The 20,000-nt window shown below is 37.9% G+C and overlaps 2 protein-coding genes across 2 annotated transcripts in view; both read left to right on the forward strand.

Moving 5' to 3' along the window:
• Positions 1-6,328, forward strand: part of LOC125027992 (GDP-fucose protein O-fucosyltransferase 2-like) — a 10,888-nt gene extending 4,560 nt beyond the window's left edge. The window contains exons 3-9 of the mRNA XM_047617228.1: positions 1,543-1,678; positions 1,813-1,927; positions 2,690-2,821; positions 2,999-3,191; positions 3,772-3,952; positions 4,531-4,660; positions 5,051-6,328. Coding sequence (XP_047473184.1) covers positions 1,543-1,678; positions 1,813-1,927; positions 2,690-2,821; positions 2,999-3,191; positions 3,772-3,952; positions 4,531-4,660; positions 5,051-5,201 — 1,038 coding nt within the window. The 3' untranslated portion in view covers positions 5,202-6,328. The remainder of the gene's footprint in view (positions 1-1,542; positions 1,679-1,812; positions 1,928-2,689; positions 2,822-2,998; positions 3,192-3,771; positions 3,953-4,530; positions 4,661-5,050) is intronic.
• Positions 6,329-12,554: 6,226 nt separating this feature from the next.
• The window catches only part of LOC125028256 (ELL-associated factor 1-like), a 7,714-nt gene continuing 268 nt past the window's right edge, over positions 12,555-20,000 (forward strand). The window contains exons 1-5 of the mRNA XM_047617680.1: positions 12,555-13,142; positions 14,936-15,167; positions 16,109-16,400; positions 18,566-18,692; positions 19,183-20,000. The exon at positions 19,183-20,000 is cut by the window's right edge and continues 268 nt beyond it. Of these exons, the coding sequence (XP_047473636.1) occupies positions 12,986-13,142; positions 14,936-15,167; positions 16,109-16,400; positions 18,566-18,692; positions 19,183-19,268 (894 nt within the window). The 5' untranslated portion in view covers positions 12,555-12,985 and the 3' untranslated portion in view covers positions 19,269-20,000. The remainder of the gene's footprint in view (positions 13,143-14,935; positions 15,168-16,108; positions 16,401-18,565; positions 18,693-19,182) is intronic.

Here is a 20,000-nt window from a genome sequence, read left to right on the forward strand (position 1 = left end):
GTAATATTTGTGTGAAGGGATTTCTTTTATATATTATAATGAACATATATTTTGCAAACAGTATTTTGATTGAAATATTTTTTTTTATGAACATTATATATTTTTAATTAAATGTTTTTTAGAATTGATAAGAGTATTCTTATTGTTTTATATAAGAAAATAGAGAGAAAAATTAGCTATATTTTTTAAGGTCCTTTTCTTTAAGATACTTTTTCTCTCATCAGTGCAAGATCAAATTTGAAGAATTCTTTAATCCATTGTCTTTTTCAGCAAATGATTTCACTGTGCAATTATTTTTTTCTTGACTCTTATTTCCAAACATATATTTTTATATGAATTTATTTTTATGAATGAACAGAAATATATACTTTAATATATACTTTATCCTCCATTTTAGTTTGTTAGTTAACAGACAGGGCCAGATATAGTAGGCAGCTTGGACCTTCATATAATGACAGTAATTTAGTTTTATAAAGCCACTATATATATATATATATATATATATATATATATATATCACTTTTGCAATGATGAGAACAAAACCATGTTGAATATTTCCATTTTATCAAAGAAAACATCTTTCAGAAGTGAGCATGAGTAATCTTTGTTAATTAACATATGTAATGAATTGCTGGGTGTAATAGAAATATTAAGTAGTTATCCATTAATTTTGGATGCCTGAGGTACCACTGAATACATTTATCATTCTTCCATCATACTTTTACTATCATAGTTACCATAATAATAGTCGGTAACAGCAAGGATTTTTTTTTCTTCTGTCATTCTCAAAGCTTATGAAGTTTTCTTTCTGTCACTGACCTGGTTTTCTCTCTCTTTCTTTTTGTTCTTTTTACAACTTTAGAGGGAACTTGTAGCAGGTAAGTTTCTATAAAGAAATAGGATACATTTAAATATAGGCATTGAGAAACAACTAATGCTCACATCTCTTTTGACTTTCACTTGATATGAATAGGATGTAAAAACAATGAAACAGTTTCCACTTATAAAACCTAGGCCAATATATGCTTAACGGAAGAGAAATAAAGGCTATAGATTTGTACCTTCCAGGAAGTGAATATACTCAATAGTGGATTTGCAGCTGTAGAGTTACTTGAAAATTTATGCATAGAAATGGGTAAAATGGAAATATTCACTTTGCATCTTATGAGAGACTTCAGTTATGTCTTCCCCAAAATTAGGGGGACCTCCATATGAAGGCTGCATAGAGACCTCCATACGCCTAAATATAGCCCTGCAAAGTGATATTAATATATGAATGCATGAACAGTTGAAAATTGATATAGCACAAAAAAAATCATTCATATATATATACCGGTGTGTGTATATATATATATATATATATATATATATATATATATATATATATATATATATATATATATTATATATTATATATATATATTTTTTTTAACATTTGTTTTTTGATGATGAAGGATATTATCAAGAAATTTATTTTTTAATCAGCATTTTTATTAAAATATTATGACCTACACATTCTAAAGAACCACAAAATTAATCCAGGTGCTGCCTCCATGGGGAAGGCTATACCACTGGAAGCACACACATCGAGGGGAGTATTTCCCCTGGCACAGTTTCTTCGACGTAAAAAGCCTCAGTAAATGGACTCCTGTCATTGAATTTGAGGACTATTTGAAAGGTGTGTTTGTATTTATGGATTTATTTGTCTCTGAACCTATGTATATGAATATTGATCCCCAGACTGTAGACTTCTTGAATCACCTTTATAAGATTTTAATAAATCTCAGTTTTTTTTCTCACTTTCTTGTCTAGCTGAAGGCCCAAAGATACAAGAGGTGTATATGCTACAACACTATGTAGAAGGATGGACTGGAGAGTGGGTGGTGAAATACAACAGACGACCCTGTCTAGAACAACATAATTATAGGTATGTATATAATTTTTCTAGTGTGATTTTTATTTTGTTAGAAAAGTTAGGCTGAGTTGTTTTATATTTGATTAGATTTAGTCTAAAATGAAAGAGAACAAACAAAGCTTCTTCAAATGTTAAATCTAGAACTGTTTAATAACAGCAATTTGATGTACTTATATTAGTAAGTTTTCATTTAGCTTGCACAGGAAGTTGATTAAATCTCAATGACATATATGTGGGGGGGCCACTCAGCTTTGCCTCCCTCTCTGTCTTAGGAAGTTACATATCTATAGATCTAAATGCATGTATAAAACTTTTGCCCTTATTGTATAAACTCCTGTGATTTGGTTGATGTAGAAACTATAAACTTCCCATATTGATTGTAGATAACTGGCAGCCAGCATTCTTGAAGAGAAGGAGTTTTTTATGTCATATGCCTGGCAATGAAGTTTGAGAGTAGTACTTCCTCAGAATGCCCCAAAATTTGCCTTGATGAAGGAAAAACACACAGGCCCTCCACCTGTGAGTTTGCCCCCTTTTCCTAAAATAAATCCTGATTTTATCTTGTGGCCCCTCACTTTCCATGGAATTCTATATACCGCTGTCAAGTCTGTATACAGTTTTTATAGCTCTTTTTATAAGCAACTATTTTTTATTTAACATTCTCTCTCTCTCTCTCTCTCTCTCTCTCTCTCTCTCTCTCTCTCTCTCTCTCTCTCTCTCTCTCTCTCTCTCTCTCTCTCTCTCTCTCTCTCTCACAACATATGCCTTTTCCAGTGAGGACAGTGATGGTTCATGGCATGGGACAGCATGGGGAACAAATGTCAGAGTTGGGAATTTTTCGTGTCTGTCTATTCAAGGCGAAGCATCAACACTCATACCACTTATCACACAGAAGGATGAAATACGGCAAGTTCTGCCAGTGTTTTTTATATTTTTTGTATATGTTGTTACATGTATTTACATGTGTGACTCTAAGAAAATAGAAATAAAATATGAATTAATATATTTCTATTCATAAGTTCTTGTATTATCACTGTATAGAAATAATGAGCTGGAACTTAAGTCATTTTTCCTACACTCCAGGACTGTCCTCATAACAAGGGCAGAGACAGTTTTGCACGATGAATATGGAGGAAAAAGATATTGGGCTGCAAGGAGGAGCATGCGGTTTGCCAAGCACTTGCTGTCAGAAGCTGCTAGGTTTAGGGCTGAATACCTCCATTCTGATGACATCAATGATAAGACTGTGGTGACTGATGACTGGAGGGACTTTAAGGTGAGAGATTATTACCTCCTTGTTCACACTGGGTTAACATGGTCACAGTTTGAACTAGCATTATCCAACTACAGTCTTCAGAAAACATTTCTATGTTCATCCACAATAGGTCTACATATCTTCAAGCCTGTTTTGCCTGGCTGTCGCTGTCATCTGTATCTAGATGGCTAGGAAGGCAAAAAGATAACGGATATGATGTTATTCTGGAAACAGAAGTTGACAAACAAAAGTGTATATTTCAGTTATTTCATAAATAATTCCACTTTTTTCCTGTAAAATTTTCTTTTCGAGGAATTTTACAGTCAAACATGGAATCTTTAGCTCCATTACCAACATGAAAAACCACTGTGTTCCGATGGGTACTTTCATTTTTTTGCCGCTTAACCCCCAAAAAGGCATGATTTTGGGTTTCACAATTTTGGGTTTCATTAGATAGACAGATTTTTTGCCGTAGGGAGTAGGTCTAATTAAAACAAGAATATGTTTTCATGTATCTCTTTTTTTTTTTCTTTTTTTTTTAATACATCAATATGTGATCTTCTATTGCAACAGTTGGGTTATTGTATTACATTCTATGCAGCCCAAGCGTGGAACAGCAGTGGGAGGTCCATACCTCTCAGTCCACCTGCGCAGACGGGACTTTATATATGCAAGAGGAGATGAAATCCCTAGCCTTAAAAAAGCTGCAAAGCAGATGAAAGAATTACTGCAAGCAAAGGAACTACAAGATGTTTATATTGCAACAGATGCTCCGCTTGAAGGTAGGTTAGGTATTATGGACCTGATTATAAGAAGTTGGTTGTTGAGAAGTAAAGTTAGTTATGACTTTTTTCTTTGGCTCTTGTTTCTCTCTCTCTCTCTCTCTCTCTCTCTCTCTCTCTCTCTCTCTCTCTCTCTCTCTCTCTCTCTCTCTCTCTCTCTCTCTCTCTCTCTCTCTCTCTCTCTCTCTCTCTCTCTCTCTCTCTCTCTCTCTCTCTCTCTCTCTCTCTCTCTCTCTCTCTCTCTCTCTCTCTCTCTCTCTCTCTCTCTCTCTCTCCTATTTTTCCTCTCTCTCTCTCTATCTTTAATTTTTCTTTTCCCTTACTCTTTTGCTGTGATTATTCCTCTTGATAGTTACTTTCATTAGAAGAAGTACTAAACTCTTCAACTCTCATCCATGTTTTGTGAACAGCTCATTTCCCACTCTCCCTCTTGCTGGTTTTACACTAGATAATACAGGATGAGGCAGCTGTTCAATCCTCTTCAATCATGTAAATATTGTAAATGTTGTCTTGAATCTAGTTTGTCACTAAGAGTAATATTTAATTCCCTGTATTACTACTTTTCGCTTCCATGACAGAGTACGTGGAGCTGGAAGAACTCATGAAACCGTATAAAGTACACAGATATGACCCCAGTCCAGAATTCTTTGATCAGTGGGGTGACGGTGGAGTAGCCATCATTGACCAGATAATTTGTGCTCATGCAAGGTTAGAAATATTTTCTTTCTTTCTCTCTTATTTTTTGATGATTTAATGTTCAGAACTTGATTATAAATGTGTGTGTGTGTGTGTGTGTGTGTGTGTGTGTGTGTGTGTGTGTGTGTGTGTGTGTGTGTGTGTGTGTGTGTGTGTGTGTGTGTGTGTGTGTGTGAGTGTGTGTGTGGGGGGGGGGGGGGGGGGGCTGCATGCATGCACACATGTTTATGAGTGTGTGTTACATCTTAATCACAGAGATAATGAGAGATAGTCTGACAGAGACAAAGAGACAAACAGAAAGACAGATGTGTGATTGTGCCCCATCTTTTTAATTAAAGTTTCATTCCTTTACCCTGTAATCTGAGCTATTAGCAAGCCTCTAATTCTCCTTTCTTCCCTCAGGTATTTCACCGGCTCATACGAATCTACATTCTCCTTCCGCATACAGGAAGAGCGGGAGATCATGGGCTTCCCTGTGGAGACAACCTTCAATCGATTATGTGGAAAGAAAGCAAAGTGTGAACAGCCAGCAAAGTGGAAAATTGTATACTGAGTGTTTTTATATTTTCAAAGATCACAGTTGTCCTTTGGTTGTATGTACCCTCTTTTTTATTAACTTACATTCTAAAGATTTACCAAAGAAATTGTGTATTCATCAGTGTCTCAAAAAGTCTCACAAATAACTCTGTTCATATTTAGTGTAATTCAAACAATAATAGGACCATTTATAAACTCAGGATTTAAACTAGATGGAAAGTACATTAGAGTATTAGTAGCTGTTTCTTTTAATTGATCTGAATAAAACATAAGGAACCTTTCATTTAGATATGGATGATGTTTAAGGGTGAAATTTAATAAAATGTGCATGTTAAGTAATGACAAAATAATCAATTATTTGGCTATTGTACACAGGTTAAGTATATGGAAAGTATTCATAAAGGATATTACAATAGGCTGAGCATCCTTAATCTGAAAATCTGAAATACAAAATGCTGCAAACTTTGAAACTTTTTGAGTCAAGATTGTCACAATTTCCCATGAAATCAAATACAAAATTTTAAAAAATTATCAAAATCAATCAATTTTAAAAATCTGGTTCAGTGATTTTCAGTATTTAATTAACAGTTTTGTCATTGCTAGTCCTTTAATCAAGCCTAACACATATTCTTTATACTGTATTTTGATTATACATGTATTGTCTTACTTTTGAAAATACTCCAAAATCATGAAATGCAAATTTTTGTATGTTAAGTATGCCAAGTTGATATTCTGTGTGAAATGCCTTTCTATCCATTTAAGATTTGTAAAAGCATCATACAAGTACTTAATCTTTTTTTTTCTTCTTTTGTATTTTATTTTTTACCTCCTTACAGTATGATAATAAGTGACAGTATTCTATATTGCAAGAAAGGAAAGAAGTATTAGTGTTAGTATGTCTTTAAGAATGGGGTGCAATGTTATCCAGAAAATATTTTCATCAGTAGTGGTACAGGTAAAAAAATTGACAATAGTTTGTTTGTAATACTGGTAGCCTACTGATGAGTATATTTTGTTGGTTATCATATTCTTTTATTTCTAGTGTGCCATATAGTGTTTACATGTGTAAAGCTGGAAAGGTTAGCATTATATATTCTTTTGTGATGACCTCTATATATTTATACAATAAAGTTATTTTATCAACCAAGGCATTTTGACAATAATATTTGTTCCCTGAAATTTGAGAAATTTTATGAATGTGATGGTCTTTTTGTGATTATGTTTGTGTAATCATATTTGGTAATGAATCTTGGTTAAGGAAGAACAGTGCTGGTATTTTATGTGTTATAAACCCAATAATTGCAATACCATTACTCATCATACAATGGAGAGTACGTAGCTGGGACATAAACATGTGATAAGAAGGGATTTTTAAATCAAAGATGCCAGATGTTGTTCCCATATGTTATTTATTTCCACCATCCACATGAACTTATGCATGCTTTCATTTCATATGAGCAAGATTAAGAATGTTAGGTTAAAAAAAAAAAACAACACATATAGCACAGTTTTGGATTATTAATAAAAGGTAAGGTAAAACAACAATGAAGGGGCAAAACAAATGATTTTTTATTTTATTTACTCACAACTGGTTCTAAAATCAATTCTGTTTAGTATGGGTATGAAAGAAAATTATTCAAAATCATGTCAAGTTAATTAAAACTAAATATATTTTCTTTTTACCAATATACAAACATACTAGTACCTTAAGAGTTGGTACAGTAAAATACAAGTATAAAATTTACTTCATAAATACAGTATAGTAAGGAGCTGTATTTGCATTTTTACTTACACTGACTTCATATATCTTGTTAATATTATTTTTCCCATTACTAGTGTCCCCTTTTTACTTCCCAACACAGTGTCCAGTTGTGGTAAAGCTGGCTCAGGTGCTGATTTTGGTACTGATATTGGATGTCCTTGAAGCTGAGGATTTTTGCCTCCAGGTAACAGCACTCTAACGAGCATCATTAAACATGGTACAGTGATGCTGGGAAAACAACTAATGCGACTGACTACATCTTTGTTGACACTCATAAGAGGTTTCTTCAACATTGTAATTTCATTGAGTGCAAAATTCTATGGTACCAATCATAAATAGTATATAGCTCCATCTGGATCCACTTCAACATTCTCTCCAGTAACTACCCCAAGGTGTTTCACTTGGACAGATTGAAAGAAGAAGAGTTTACTCAAGGGATTGCTGAGCCTATCTTTAATAATTCCGCAGGACTCTACAACCAAATAAAAACATACTGAGGGGACACCCTAAAATTCAAAACAATTATTACTGCTCAGAAGTCTCTTGAGAAACCCATCAATGACGAGCCTCCTATTCTAGCAGGAATTTGGGCAATCTCCAAGCTGAATAGTGGTAAAGCAATGGACTTCTTTAGCATCAAACTACTGAAGTCTGGTGGTAAGTCCATAGTTCATGGACTGCATGCTTGCCTGGCTGCCATCTGGCAGTCTGGTACAACTTCCTTGGTTCTGCTGAGGGGCATGGCCATCCCTCTTTGGAAGGGGAATGGGGGATCGAAGGGACAGCAACAGGTCAAGGCATTACACTAGCAGACAAGGAACTCGCTTCTGAGGTACCAGAGACCACAGTAATGTAGAGTCACTCCTGGCAAATCAACAATAGATTATTTTCTTACACTTCGAGTCATTAGATAGAGCCATTCTGAGTTCAGTTGCAGGTTGTTCACATCCTATATCGACCTCAAAAAGGCACATCATCAATCACTAGTATATCATGAGATGTAAAGAAATTTTGGCAAAGATTATTGATCTAATAGCAAGAATAACAATAAATCATTCAACAGGGGCTACCGCAGCCGAGGGCGCATAACTGCACCCACCCTTTGAGGAACCTACGAGGGTTCATGGCGAGCCTCCAGGCAGGGCCTCGGCCCATCTCTGCTCCTCACGACATATTTAATCAATGTGCCCGAGTCACAACGTCTAAGTCGTTCTACAGGCCTCTACCCGGGGTTAACTAGATCAGAGACAACTTGGTGAGCAGGATCGTCTTGCGGGAGGCGGGCCTGGTGACCGTATAGCCTGAGTTTGGCGGTCCCTTATTGTGCGAGTAACAGGTCCTGTGCCGGTCTTTCGGTGTTAACGTTAGTTGGACACACGGTTCTGCCAACTGTACCCCATGATCCGGTGCACAGAGAAGAGCGGACATTCTAAGCCTCCACCCGGACCCGAGGTTAAACCTCGGGCAGTCACTCCGGCTGAACACCACCTCTACCAACCCCTGTAGTGGTGTGGTTTGGTTTGCGAAGTTCTAGCTTTGCCCGGGCCTTCTAAATATGGCCCGGCCTGTGTCAGCTTTTTACGGCTGTCTCATTAAGTTGTCTGACACTCGGTGCTTACCGTGGCGGTGGGATTGCCAGCAGGCGTTCCTGCCGCCATGGTGTAAGCATTTCGCATAGCCTCTTTACCAGCACGGCGGCTGTTATGGGCGGTCCCTGTCTCAGGAATTGTGTATGGTCACAATTTTCTAGGTAGTGGACTAGTGTGGCGTTCGGCTCGCCGCAGTGCTTGCAGCACCATTCATCGCGTTCGATTGTTGGGATAATCTGCCATGCACAGTGGTAACCTAGGCGCATTCTGTGAAGAATGACTTCGGTACCTCTGTTGCTTACTTCAGAGAGTGCCAGCGGTTCAGAGCCTGTGGCGTCTGAGTACCAGCTGGCCGAGGGGGAGGTTCTCGTTTCCTCTCTGTGGAGCTGCCGTAGGAAGGTACGACCGACCAAGGCACACTTCTCCATAAGTAATTTTCGGCTCGGTTTTATCGTCATGGGATTTGGGGGCATACCCCTACCAGCGACGGCTAGTCTGTCAGCAAGCTCGTTCCCTCTGATGCCGATGTGGCTTGGGACCCAATTGATGATAATTCTTCTACCCTGAGCAAGAATTCTCTGTGCCATTGTGAGAATCGTGGTCAGTAGGTAGATGTTGTCTGTGGGTGAGCTGTGCTAAAGACAGTCAATGGCTGCCCTGGAGTCTGTGTGTATGACCACGTGTCCTTCCCTTTGGGGCACGTGGCCTAGGGCTCCCATGATTGCAACTGCCTCTGCCTGTAGCGAGGAGGCGTTGTCTGTTACCCTCATGGATCGCATGGCATCCCTTGCTGCAAAGCCGGCGCCTGCAGTGTGGCTCAAGGGATCGACCGATCCATCCGTGTAGTATGTTCTACTACCTGGAGGAGTGATGGCTGCAATGACCCTGTTGGCTTCTGCCTTTAGGATAGGCATGGGGTATAGGCTCTTTTTCATTGACAGGCTCATTATGTTGAACTCTATCAGGCTCAGTGCCCACGGCGGGGCTTCGGCATAGTCGGGGTGGGGGGAGTCCATGCCCTTAGCAAGAAGCTGTTCTTTGAGCTGATGGCGTACCCCTGTAGATGTTGCCCCATATAAAGGGGTTCGGCAAGATGCCCACCCAATGGGACCTGCATCTCATCTCTCTTGCCGATTAGGAAGGACGTTTCTGTACCCCAGCAGCAGCATTTATAGCAAGCATATACACTGGTAATGAAACTGCTGCAAAGTGTGGATGGGGCATGTTTAGCTTCATTCGTGGGAAGTGAGGAGTGAGGCAAGACGCTGTTCTTGTAGCAACGTGCAGCATTTGCATAGATTAGGTGATATGTAGAGTGTTCAGCTAAATTTTCTTCTGACTAAATTTTCTCAGGCTATACACACAAGGTTTGACTCCCTGAGGATGACCCCCCCCCCCCCTCCAGATTGTCTCCTCTAGAGACATTCCTGGTCACTACTTACACACGCTGGAAAAAAAAAAAAAAAAAAAAAAAAAAAAACGTGCAACTTGCATGTTTGCCAATTTTGCCCGTATTGACAATCTCGAGAGCCACATTTGACGCTGAATATTGTAACCTATTCTAATCTGGCCAAGCCTAACCTATTGCATCCTACACACACACAAAATAAAGCAGAATTGTGCTGCTCCGACTAGATTTATTCTGATCTTGACTTAGCTGACTTAAACTAATCCCATCCTAACCTGATTTACCCAATGCTGCCTTATCCTTACGTAAAAGGACTTCGTTTCAACCCCCCCCCCCCCCGCCGCAAATTTCACTTTTATTTATAGATTTGCATTTTTTCTAAATTACATCTTTAAATCTGTTACAGCTTAGAAATTCCCTTACATTGTCTCAATTTTTTTTCTTCTTCTTCGCTTCGCTCACGTACCCATCACCCCCCCCCCCCCCACCCGAAAAAATATGATGCCCTGCTTACGTGTCCTTTTTCTTTCTTCTTCTTCTTCTTCTTCCTTTCTTTCTTTCTTCCTTTTCTTTCCTTTCCTTTTCATGCCATAGCAGTCACCACCAAACCTAACCTGTCCGATTCGAACTCAACTATCCCAGCCTACGGACCTGCACTGGCCTGTTCTGACCTGATGGGTTCACATACAGCGCCATTAGTGATATTAGTACGATGTCATGATGTAATTTCATCTTTATATTTTCGTTAGAATTGATTTAATATTATTGTTATTATTATGAGCATTATCGTTTGTACTATTTTGGCTTGTTTTTGTTGATAATGCAATCATCTTTCGTATATATATTATATATATATATATATATATAGAGAGAGAGAGAGATACATATAGGTATATGATTATATATGTATATGTATATATATGTATATATACATATATATATACATATGCTTACATAGAGAGAGAGAGAGAGAGAGAGAGAGAGAGAGAGAGAGAGAGAGAGAGAGAGAGAGAGAGAGACAGAGACAGAGACAGAGACAGAGAGAGAGAGAGAGAGAGAGAGAGAGAGAGAGAGAGAGAGAGAGAGAGAGAGAGAGAGAGAGAGAGAGAGAGAGAGAGAGAAGATAGAGAGAGAGAAAGATAGAGAGAAAGAGAGAGAAAGAGAGAGAGAGAGAGAGAGAGAGAGAGAGAGAGAGAGAGAGAGAGAGAGAGAGAGAGAGAGAGAGAGAGAGAGAGAGAGAGAGAGAGAGAGAGAGAGAGAGAATTTCTTTTTCTTTTTCGTTAACTCTTTTCTTCTTCTCATTCTCATTCTCATTCTTTCTCTTTCTCCTCCTCCTCCTTATTTTCCTTCTTCTCCTTCTCTTCTCTTCTTTTCTCCTCTCCTCCTTAGCACGATTGAGTCATCAAGTGCGGACGACATATCGATAAAAATAAGTGATTAGCTTCAATATCACAGCAATCCCATCATGGTCATTAACCCTTTGTCATTAACAGCAGAAAGTAATGGCGTCGGTGCTGCCATCTGTCGTCTGTGTTTTGAAGCAGAGGCTTTCCCGTCCCAAGAGAAATCGCTGGAGAATGTAAACAAATCCGGCTGAGAACGAGCGTATTTATTTTCCAAAGTTCACAAAATTATGATGTGTATTTATGTGTATGCAAATATTTATAGATGCATAATTTATTGGTATGGATTTCATGTCAGTGTAAAGTATTAAACTCATTCGTGCAAATATAAATATATTTGAACGATAACGGCATTATATTTTTTTTTCTCGTATCAAATATATATACAGCAGTGATTAACAAGTTATATATCCCTTGAGGCTAAAATATATAACAGAATGAGGGAAATATGTACTATTATGGCAGACTGATACCGTGCAAGGTGCACATGGTTCTGCTATGTTTAGAAGTAGTAAACTGGCCTGCGTTCTTTCTGCAATGCTTGATTTTTTAAGAATGTGCATTAGCTACACACACATACACTCATACATATATATGTATATACATACATACATATGTGTATATATATATATGTATGTATGTATGTATGTATATACACACACACGTGTGTGTGTGTGTGTGTGTGTGTGTGTGTGTGTGTGTGTGTGTGTGTGTGTGTGTGTGTGTGTGTGTGTGTGTACATATATATAAATGTTAATATATATATATATTCATATATATATACATATGCATATACTTGCATACATACATATATATACACATAAACTTTTGCATATCCATATAAATGCTTTGATTTGATTTAGTCATCACTACTAATATATTATCATCATTCATACTACTGCCAACATCACAATTACAAAGGAACGATAAGAACAATGACAATATTACGAAATTACAATACAAATAGTGATGAGAATTCTCGATGGTTTCCCTTTGAAGCGATTTAAAACTCGCGCCACGAGCCGAACAGTTATCCTCACCTTTAACTTTCCCCTTTTTATCTTGACCTTAACCCTGATTTTCCCTCAAATTCCCCACTCTAAAAATCCTCCAAATGGAAACGAAGCGACCTAGAAGACCCTTCCGAAAGCAGAAAGATTTGAAGGATTATTATGAAATATTCCATGGGACTCGGAACTTTCTCGCCTTGAAAACAGCTGTTCAGAGGAAAGGAAACTTGTCTGTCGCATATTTCCTCCCTTTACTCCCTTTTCCAGCGGAGGGAACTCGCCACGATATCGCAATGGCCCCAGATAACCCGAGGAACATGAGATGAGTGCAGTGCCGGGACGAAATGTGGAGTGATTAAGCCGTAAAGAGGGGAAAAGAGGGAAAATCTGTCGAGCCGTGTGTGTGTGTGGACTTGACACGAGCTTCATATTATACATATTTTTTTTTCGGTTTCTTGTTTGGTTTATATTTTTCCCCCCTTATTTACATATTTATTTACGGATTCTTATATAACTGCGATATCAGCGAGAGGAACACTTCATTCAAGGAGTTTCCATACGAATTTCCTTTTTTTTTTTTTTTTCTTTTTTTTCCCCCCCTTCACCTTGTTCATTATTCTTTTAAAAAATGAATCTATCATCGAGAGAAAGTGCTTCAAAAAAAATGAATACGAATACGTGCAATAACATGGCAGAGAAACTTGGGGTGGATGGTAAAGTGAAGGACATGGAATTGGGAAACACATTTAGCAGGAATTTCAAGGAGGCATTCCATACCCTGAGGTGTAAGTATTGAATGGTATCTGGCTTCTTTTCTGTTAGTCTGTGGGTAGAATATTTGGTTGTAATCTCTACGGTACGGACGCACTAAGCCAGGGGCTTATTTATGATGGTATTCTTGTAGGGGGAAAAAAATGGGGAACGATGGAACAGCAAATGGGTTAATGTTACCGAGAGCAATGCACACAAATAAGGGGAAATGAGGACTGCCTTCTTATAGAGCAAAAGAAATATTCATAAATGATATAGGTACTGCTGCTACAGCCTCCTAAGTACCACAAAAGGATGATAGATATCCATTGCATAGAGACTTAGTCCACAACAGCCTCGCACAGCCATTGTTCTTAATGTAACATTTTTGGAAAGTTGGCCTGAAGTGCTTACAAAATGGGGTTACAGGGGAGACTTGTACCCCTGTCTAGGGAATAAAGAGAAAGTAGGAATGGTTAGGTTTGGATTTTTAGGTTTGATTTGGGACTTCGTCTCCGGAAGGTGTGTCAATTGCGGTAAGAAATACCTCCCAAATTACTTAGACATGAATGGGATGGTCACAAATAAAGGAAAAAAAGGTTGTGGAAAGTGCTTCTTACTTGGTGGACTTGGGCTGTCTTGACGAACATGTTGAGGGTTGCCAGGGCTGATGGGGGAAGAGCCTCTCATCACCCCTTGCGCAAGCCCAGTCACAGTAACTTTGATTTTTAAATAAATTTTATGATGTAGAGTTGGGGACTTGGTCTCTGGCAAGTGCATCAGTTCCGTAGAGAATTACTGAATTTTTGTTGGTTTTTCCTCCTCACATCTATTGCTTTGAAATGGGTCAGAACATCATTTGGTTTGTTTTAGGAGACACCAGGAGAGACCTAAAGGGAGAGATTTTTTTGTAATTTTATTGGCTGTGTGCAATCTGTATCCACATAAAAATTGTAGGCCAAACTATAGTAGCGCAGTGTCTATACTTCACACTCCAGTAAGAGACGTCAACTCTCCATCATATCTATTCAGACAAGACAGGGCTTCAACTAATTACTTATATATAGATAAATCACCAAGGGGGGCTACAAGATGGAGTTTCGTTAGCATCTGTCTGAATTCTGACAGTTGTGGAGACTGTGAGAGTCTGGTGAGAGACAGGTGTTTCTTCTAGGCTGTTACCCATTAGTGATAATACAGATGGCTCATTAACTGTCCTAATTTACAATCTAGCCTAACCTTGGCTAGATTGTAAGATTTCTTCCCTGATGTCAAAATGAAAGTCTATTACCTTAAACTACATTTTAAAGAAGAAGAAATAAGAGGAACTAAATTTGCCCGGCAGAGGAAGGCATTAGATCAATTAACAACTTTAACCTATGGATTCACTTGTAAGAATTAGATTTATTTTTAGACAGGGAACAGCAGTATAACTGTGGCACGAATTTCTACACAAGAGGTTTTATGGTCTCTTTGAGTCATATACTAGTTTATTTTGGCATCAAGACACTAAGAATACATTTGGAATAAAACCTTTTATTACTGGAGTAAGTTTTAGCATGGTTCATTCTAGTGGCTCATAATAGAGGGAATTTTTTTTTTTAAAGTTGCATGAACAACTACATTTTTTTGTGGAAGGAATGGATTAATACAAAGAAAAGTTGCAAAAGATAGGAAGAATCAGAGAGAGAAAATATATACATGTATGTATAGGTGAACAAAATACAATCAAAACCCTTTTAGGCTTTCATTAACAAGCCTTGATTTAGTTAAAGCTTACATAATATTCAGTATTTTTATTATTTCTTTGTTGCTCTCCCCATTGTAGATGACTTCAAGCCAGCCAGCGTGGACAATCAAAAGATGGGCACAGTGGAGGTGGAGGGCAACCACCAGGTGACGGTGACAGTGCCGCATGTCGAGGGGGCCGGCACCACGCAGACAGTCTTCAAAGGAAATCACAAAGCAGTAGCCAAGGAGTGCATCCTCATAATTGACCACGTAACAGGCGAAATCGTCCTTGAGCGCATATCACAAGCCATTATTGTTAAAACTACCAGGTATGTCGTGTTTTTTTTTTTGATAGTTGAAATTTATGAGCAGATATATGTTCCAGTCTTTTTTTATCCATGTTGTAAATTGGATTTCAGTATACTGATATATGAAAATATTAGAAAGATATAATGTCAGGGTTCGAATTGGAGATTGGGTACCAGTCAGATAATAAATGCAACCCACTGGATTCGGATGCTTCAGTGCCATCATGTGACACAATATATGGGCATTAGGCTTGCTTGATTACTGGCTTGTGTGCAACTTGCAGACCAGACACACATGAACTCTCGTATGCGGTGACAAGACTCCATGCCTCCCCATTGCAATATACAGTTCTCTTTTTCTGTATACGTGTTTTTTTGCCATTTTTCAATGTCTATACTTATCATATGATTTGCTTTATCCAGATGGTAATAGACTCTTTTCCTCTCTGTGCAATAATAACAATAATAATGAATTTTTTTTGACTTGTGTCATTTATTATATTTCATAATATTCAATTTTCTGCAATACAATCTGTGCCACTAGTCATGGCAGCCAGGAATAGGATCCTGTGCATGGAAATGGTGTCTTCCCCAGAGACAGAGCTCTTTCAATCATGGCTCATGGATAGTACATTCCACACTTATTTATCAATGGATATAATGCAAAAGCCCCTTCCTAATGAGTCTAATCACCCTCCAGGAGCTTTTATGCTTATGGGAAGTTATTCCTGTCACCCCAGGCCTTCAGCCTAAATGGTCACAGTTCACAGCCAAATTTTCCCATGACAGCATGCTCATATCGCCTGCCCCTCAAACCAGATTTTTTCATGATGTGATGGTCACATCATCCGGATCATAGGGGTTAATTGTAATTTGCTCTATACAAAGAAAAATATCCTTAATGCACCAACAAGTAAATCCAGATTCCCAAGATTTATTTTCAACTTCCTTGTGCTTTTCAGGCCAGAAGGCAGCAGCCGTTTGCCCACGCAGCGCCCTCCAACGCCCCTGGACCCCTCCAGAAAAAGTTCGCCACCCCAGAAGTGCTCCCCCTCCCATCCCCCTTCACGAGGCTCATCCAACTCGCTGCCATACTCGCGGCCATCACCCTCGCATGCCAAGCTCTCTCCACCCTCCAAATCATCACCACACACTAGGTCCCCCATCCCCAGCAAAAGCCCCAACAATAACCACTGCACAGCTCCTGGTTCCATGCCCATGTTGGGCTTCGACGATAATATCCCAGAGAATAAGGTTGGTTTTTGCTTTATATGTTGCTTTTGATTGATTGATAAATATTATATATTGTGTAGCATTTTCAATAGTAGCTTTTTTACTTCTCTTTAGGCATTTCATCATTTTTTATTGAGTTGTGCAAGATATGCCTTTTGATGTTTGTTGTTGGCTATAAAAGCATAAGTAACTATAATAACTCTCATGTATTTTTATTGGTATCTTAGAAATTAGGTTTCTATGATTGATATTTGCTATGAAATTTTGATTAGTGGTTTTAACCCACTTCCACTATTTAAGGAATGCATGGACATGCCATCCCCACTGTGAGTTTAGTTTATTAATGTGCACATAGATGGTTTCACAAGTACTCAGTCATTGATGAGTCAATTATTTTAGTACTAGCTATTTCACCTGTTTCCCATTTTACTTGATTTTTGGAAATAGGGATGCCACCCACAGCATTGGCGATATGCTGCCATGGCGTCATAGTAGATGCCACCAGTGAACAAACATGCAAATGCGCTCTGGGGTCCTCCCCTGTGGTGTACACAAGCAGCTGTGTACACTTATCACTCCTAGTTGGGAGAAACAATCATTGACCACAAAGATGTGGCATGGTTTTCATGATCACTTACAGTGTCATGTATATTAAATATTGGAAATTTTACATTCTATAGCATTTTATCCAAGAGGGTGGGGTGTGGGAAGGTGGAGTTGAAGATAAAAGGTATCTCTGTTACTGATATATTGCATACTGAGCTAACTCGCACATGCATCAGGGAATTATTTAATTTCACACTTAACCACTGGAGGGAAATGTTGTGTGTACAGCTTAAACTGAAGATAGAGGAGGCTAAATTGTTTATTAGTGCTCATTCTTAGTTAAGAATGGGAATTTGAATATGAATATATATGTTTGTTAGGATGTTGGTTCATATGACCTGTCCGGATCAGGCTAACCACAAAGAAGTCAATTAGTAACCTTGTGACCTCGCTTCCAATTTCACCTTTCCCTAAGGTTGTGCGAAAAACTTTCTTTTTTTATCAATATTATTATTATAATCATTATAATTGTTATAATGTTTTGACATTCAGCAATATAAGATAAAAAAAAAAAAAAAAAAAGAAAAATCAAGGAAAATGGTAAATAGATGCAATAAGTGGTATTTGTAATTGGCTCAGTGATGCTCTATTACTTGTAGAACCATCTATTTGTAGAGACAGTTAATAAATTAAACTCACAGTGGGAATCCCCTGTAGAATTGGGTTAAAAAGCTTAGCTGAAATTTAAAAAATTTACTAGTATGATTGTACCTGTTCTTAAAGTTTTATTGTCTGTTCTTTGTCTTTCAGTTTTATCCATAATCTGCCTCGTAATTTTCATCCTTTAGTGTCTTCATTTAGTTATTCTTCATATTCAGTGGACTAATTCATTAATTCATGTGTTTTTCTTTTTCCTTTTTTTTTTAAGTCTATACAGAGAAATTCAACATCAGATGTAAGTAGTGTGTGTAACGGTTATTGATATTGAAACCGAAATGTTGCTGGACATCACATTAAACATTCTTCTGTAGATTTATTCTTTAATTCTTTATTAGCTACCTTCCTTTCTGTCTCATTTTTATCCTTGTGCCATCCTCCTTGTCCTCCTCCCCATCCTCCTCCTCCTCCTCCTCCTCCTTCTCCCCTCCTCCTCCTCCCCTCCTCCTCCTCCTCCCCTCCTCCCCTTCCTCCCCCCCCTCCTTTCTCTTTCTCTGCTCCTCTTTTCTTCTCCTTCTTCCTCTTCCTCTCTATTCTCTTCTCTTCTCTTCAATTCTCCTACCCTTTCCCTGCCTCTCACTCTCCCTTCTTTCTATCCTCTTTTCCTACCCCTCCTCTGCTTCTCACCCTTGCTTCTCCTTTTTCCTCTTTTTCCTTATTCTATCCCCCCCTTCTTCCCTCCTTTTCTATCCATCCCTTTTTCTTCTTCTCTGTTCTCTTCCTCCTCTTTCCATCTCCTATTTACCCACCCTGTCCTCCCTTTCTTCTTCATCCCTTTCATTTTCTCTTCTTCCTTATCAGTTTCCTCCCTTCCCCTATCCCCTTCCATCCCACTCCATCCCTCTCCTTTCTTCCTCCCCATTCTTATCCAGACACACAATAAGCACACACACACCCTGACATTTTCTCTCCCATCCTTGCAGACTGGGTCTATGATGAGTGATTCATCCAGCGACTCGGATAGCAATAGCAGCAGCTCGTCCTCCAGCGACTCCGATTCTGACTCGGAGCCCGAGCAGGACACCAGAGGCAAGAAAGCCAATGGACACGGTAAGCAGAATGGGGAAGATGAGGGGAATAGGAGAGGAATGAGGTGTGTCCACTGGGGTGCATATTCCTAAGTTCTTTGCTTTTTTCCTTTTCTTTTTTTAATTTTTTTTTTTTTTTTCTTTTTTGACCTCGTTTCTTTATTTTGATTTCATTGCTCCTTTCCTCTCCACCAGTTAAGTTTTCTTAATAACACACCATAAATGTTTATTTATTTGTTTACTAGCAGCATTATTATCATCAGATTTGTTAACTGAACCTTCAGGTCGAACTTTCTTGTGTATGAATTACTCCTGATATAAGTGTTAGAATAAAAGAAACTCAATAGTAATCAATTTTGTCATTATGTGAATGTATATATATATATATATATATATATATATATATATATATATATTTAATTTTACTCATTTTTCAATAGAGAGAGGGAGAATTTTTTTAAATTTGTTATTTGTTCATGCTAATTAAGAAATGTACTTATCTTCTCTTCTAGGTGCTGGAGGGGGAACTATACCAAATGGATCAAACTGTCTCATGAATGACCTAGAATTATCATCAGTGTCTGAAGACAGTGACTAGTGTTAGTGCGAAGAGGTTGTAACATACTGGTACTTTCAGTGGAACTTTTGAAGCATGTAAAGAAAAAATCATTTTTATTTTTATTGATTATTTTTCTTTAACTTGACCAGAAAAATGGACTGGTAGACAATACAGCAGAATTATATAATTTTTTTTTTCATTATTATTTTTGTGTGTTATAGCCAGTGCAACCTGGCCTTTAGACAAACACAACCATTGCATAAGAAGTCATCAGTATAAACAGCAATAGACAATGCTCATTATATTTATATTGGATAAAGTAATTGAGTTGTAATAATATTATTATTATTGTTGTTATATCATTTTATTACCTTTTTTCCTTTCCTTTTTTTATTACATTTTATTTACCCCTAAAAAACTTAAACGGTTAACATTTTACAGGGAATACACTGAAAGACAAGTTTCGAGGTGTGCCAACAAGGCACGTGAAGCCTGATTTTATGTGTTATATTTACTTAATATTTAAGTTATAGTACAGATGACCCTGATATCAATGGATTATACATATCTGAACGACTTAATAAACACTTAAAAGTACTGAGCAGAAAGCATAATAGTATTTTCCATAGGATGGCTTTCGAGATTCTTGGAGGTGAACCATGTATTCCTAGTCCTGTTGTGTGCCTGTGTTTTGTACTAGGCAATGATGTCTTTTTGATATCATTTACAAGGTTGGACTTCAAGTGGAAAATAAGAATAAAAACATGTTAA

Source organism: Penaeus chinensis, chromosome 8, assembly GCF_019202785.1.
Source record: "Penaeus chinensis breed Huanghai No. 1 chromosome 8, ASM1920278v2, whole genome shotgun sequence".
Lineage (NCBI taxonomy): Eukaryota > Metazoa > Arthropoda > Malacostraca > Decapoda > Penaeidae > Penaeus > Penaeus chinensis.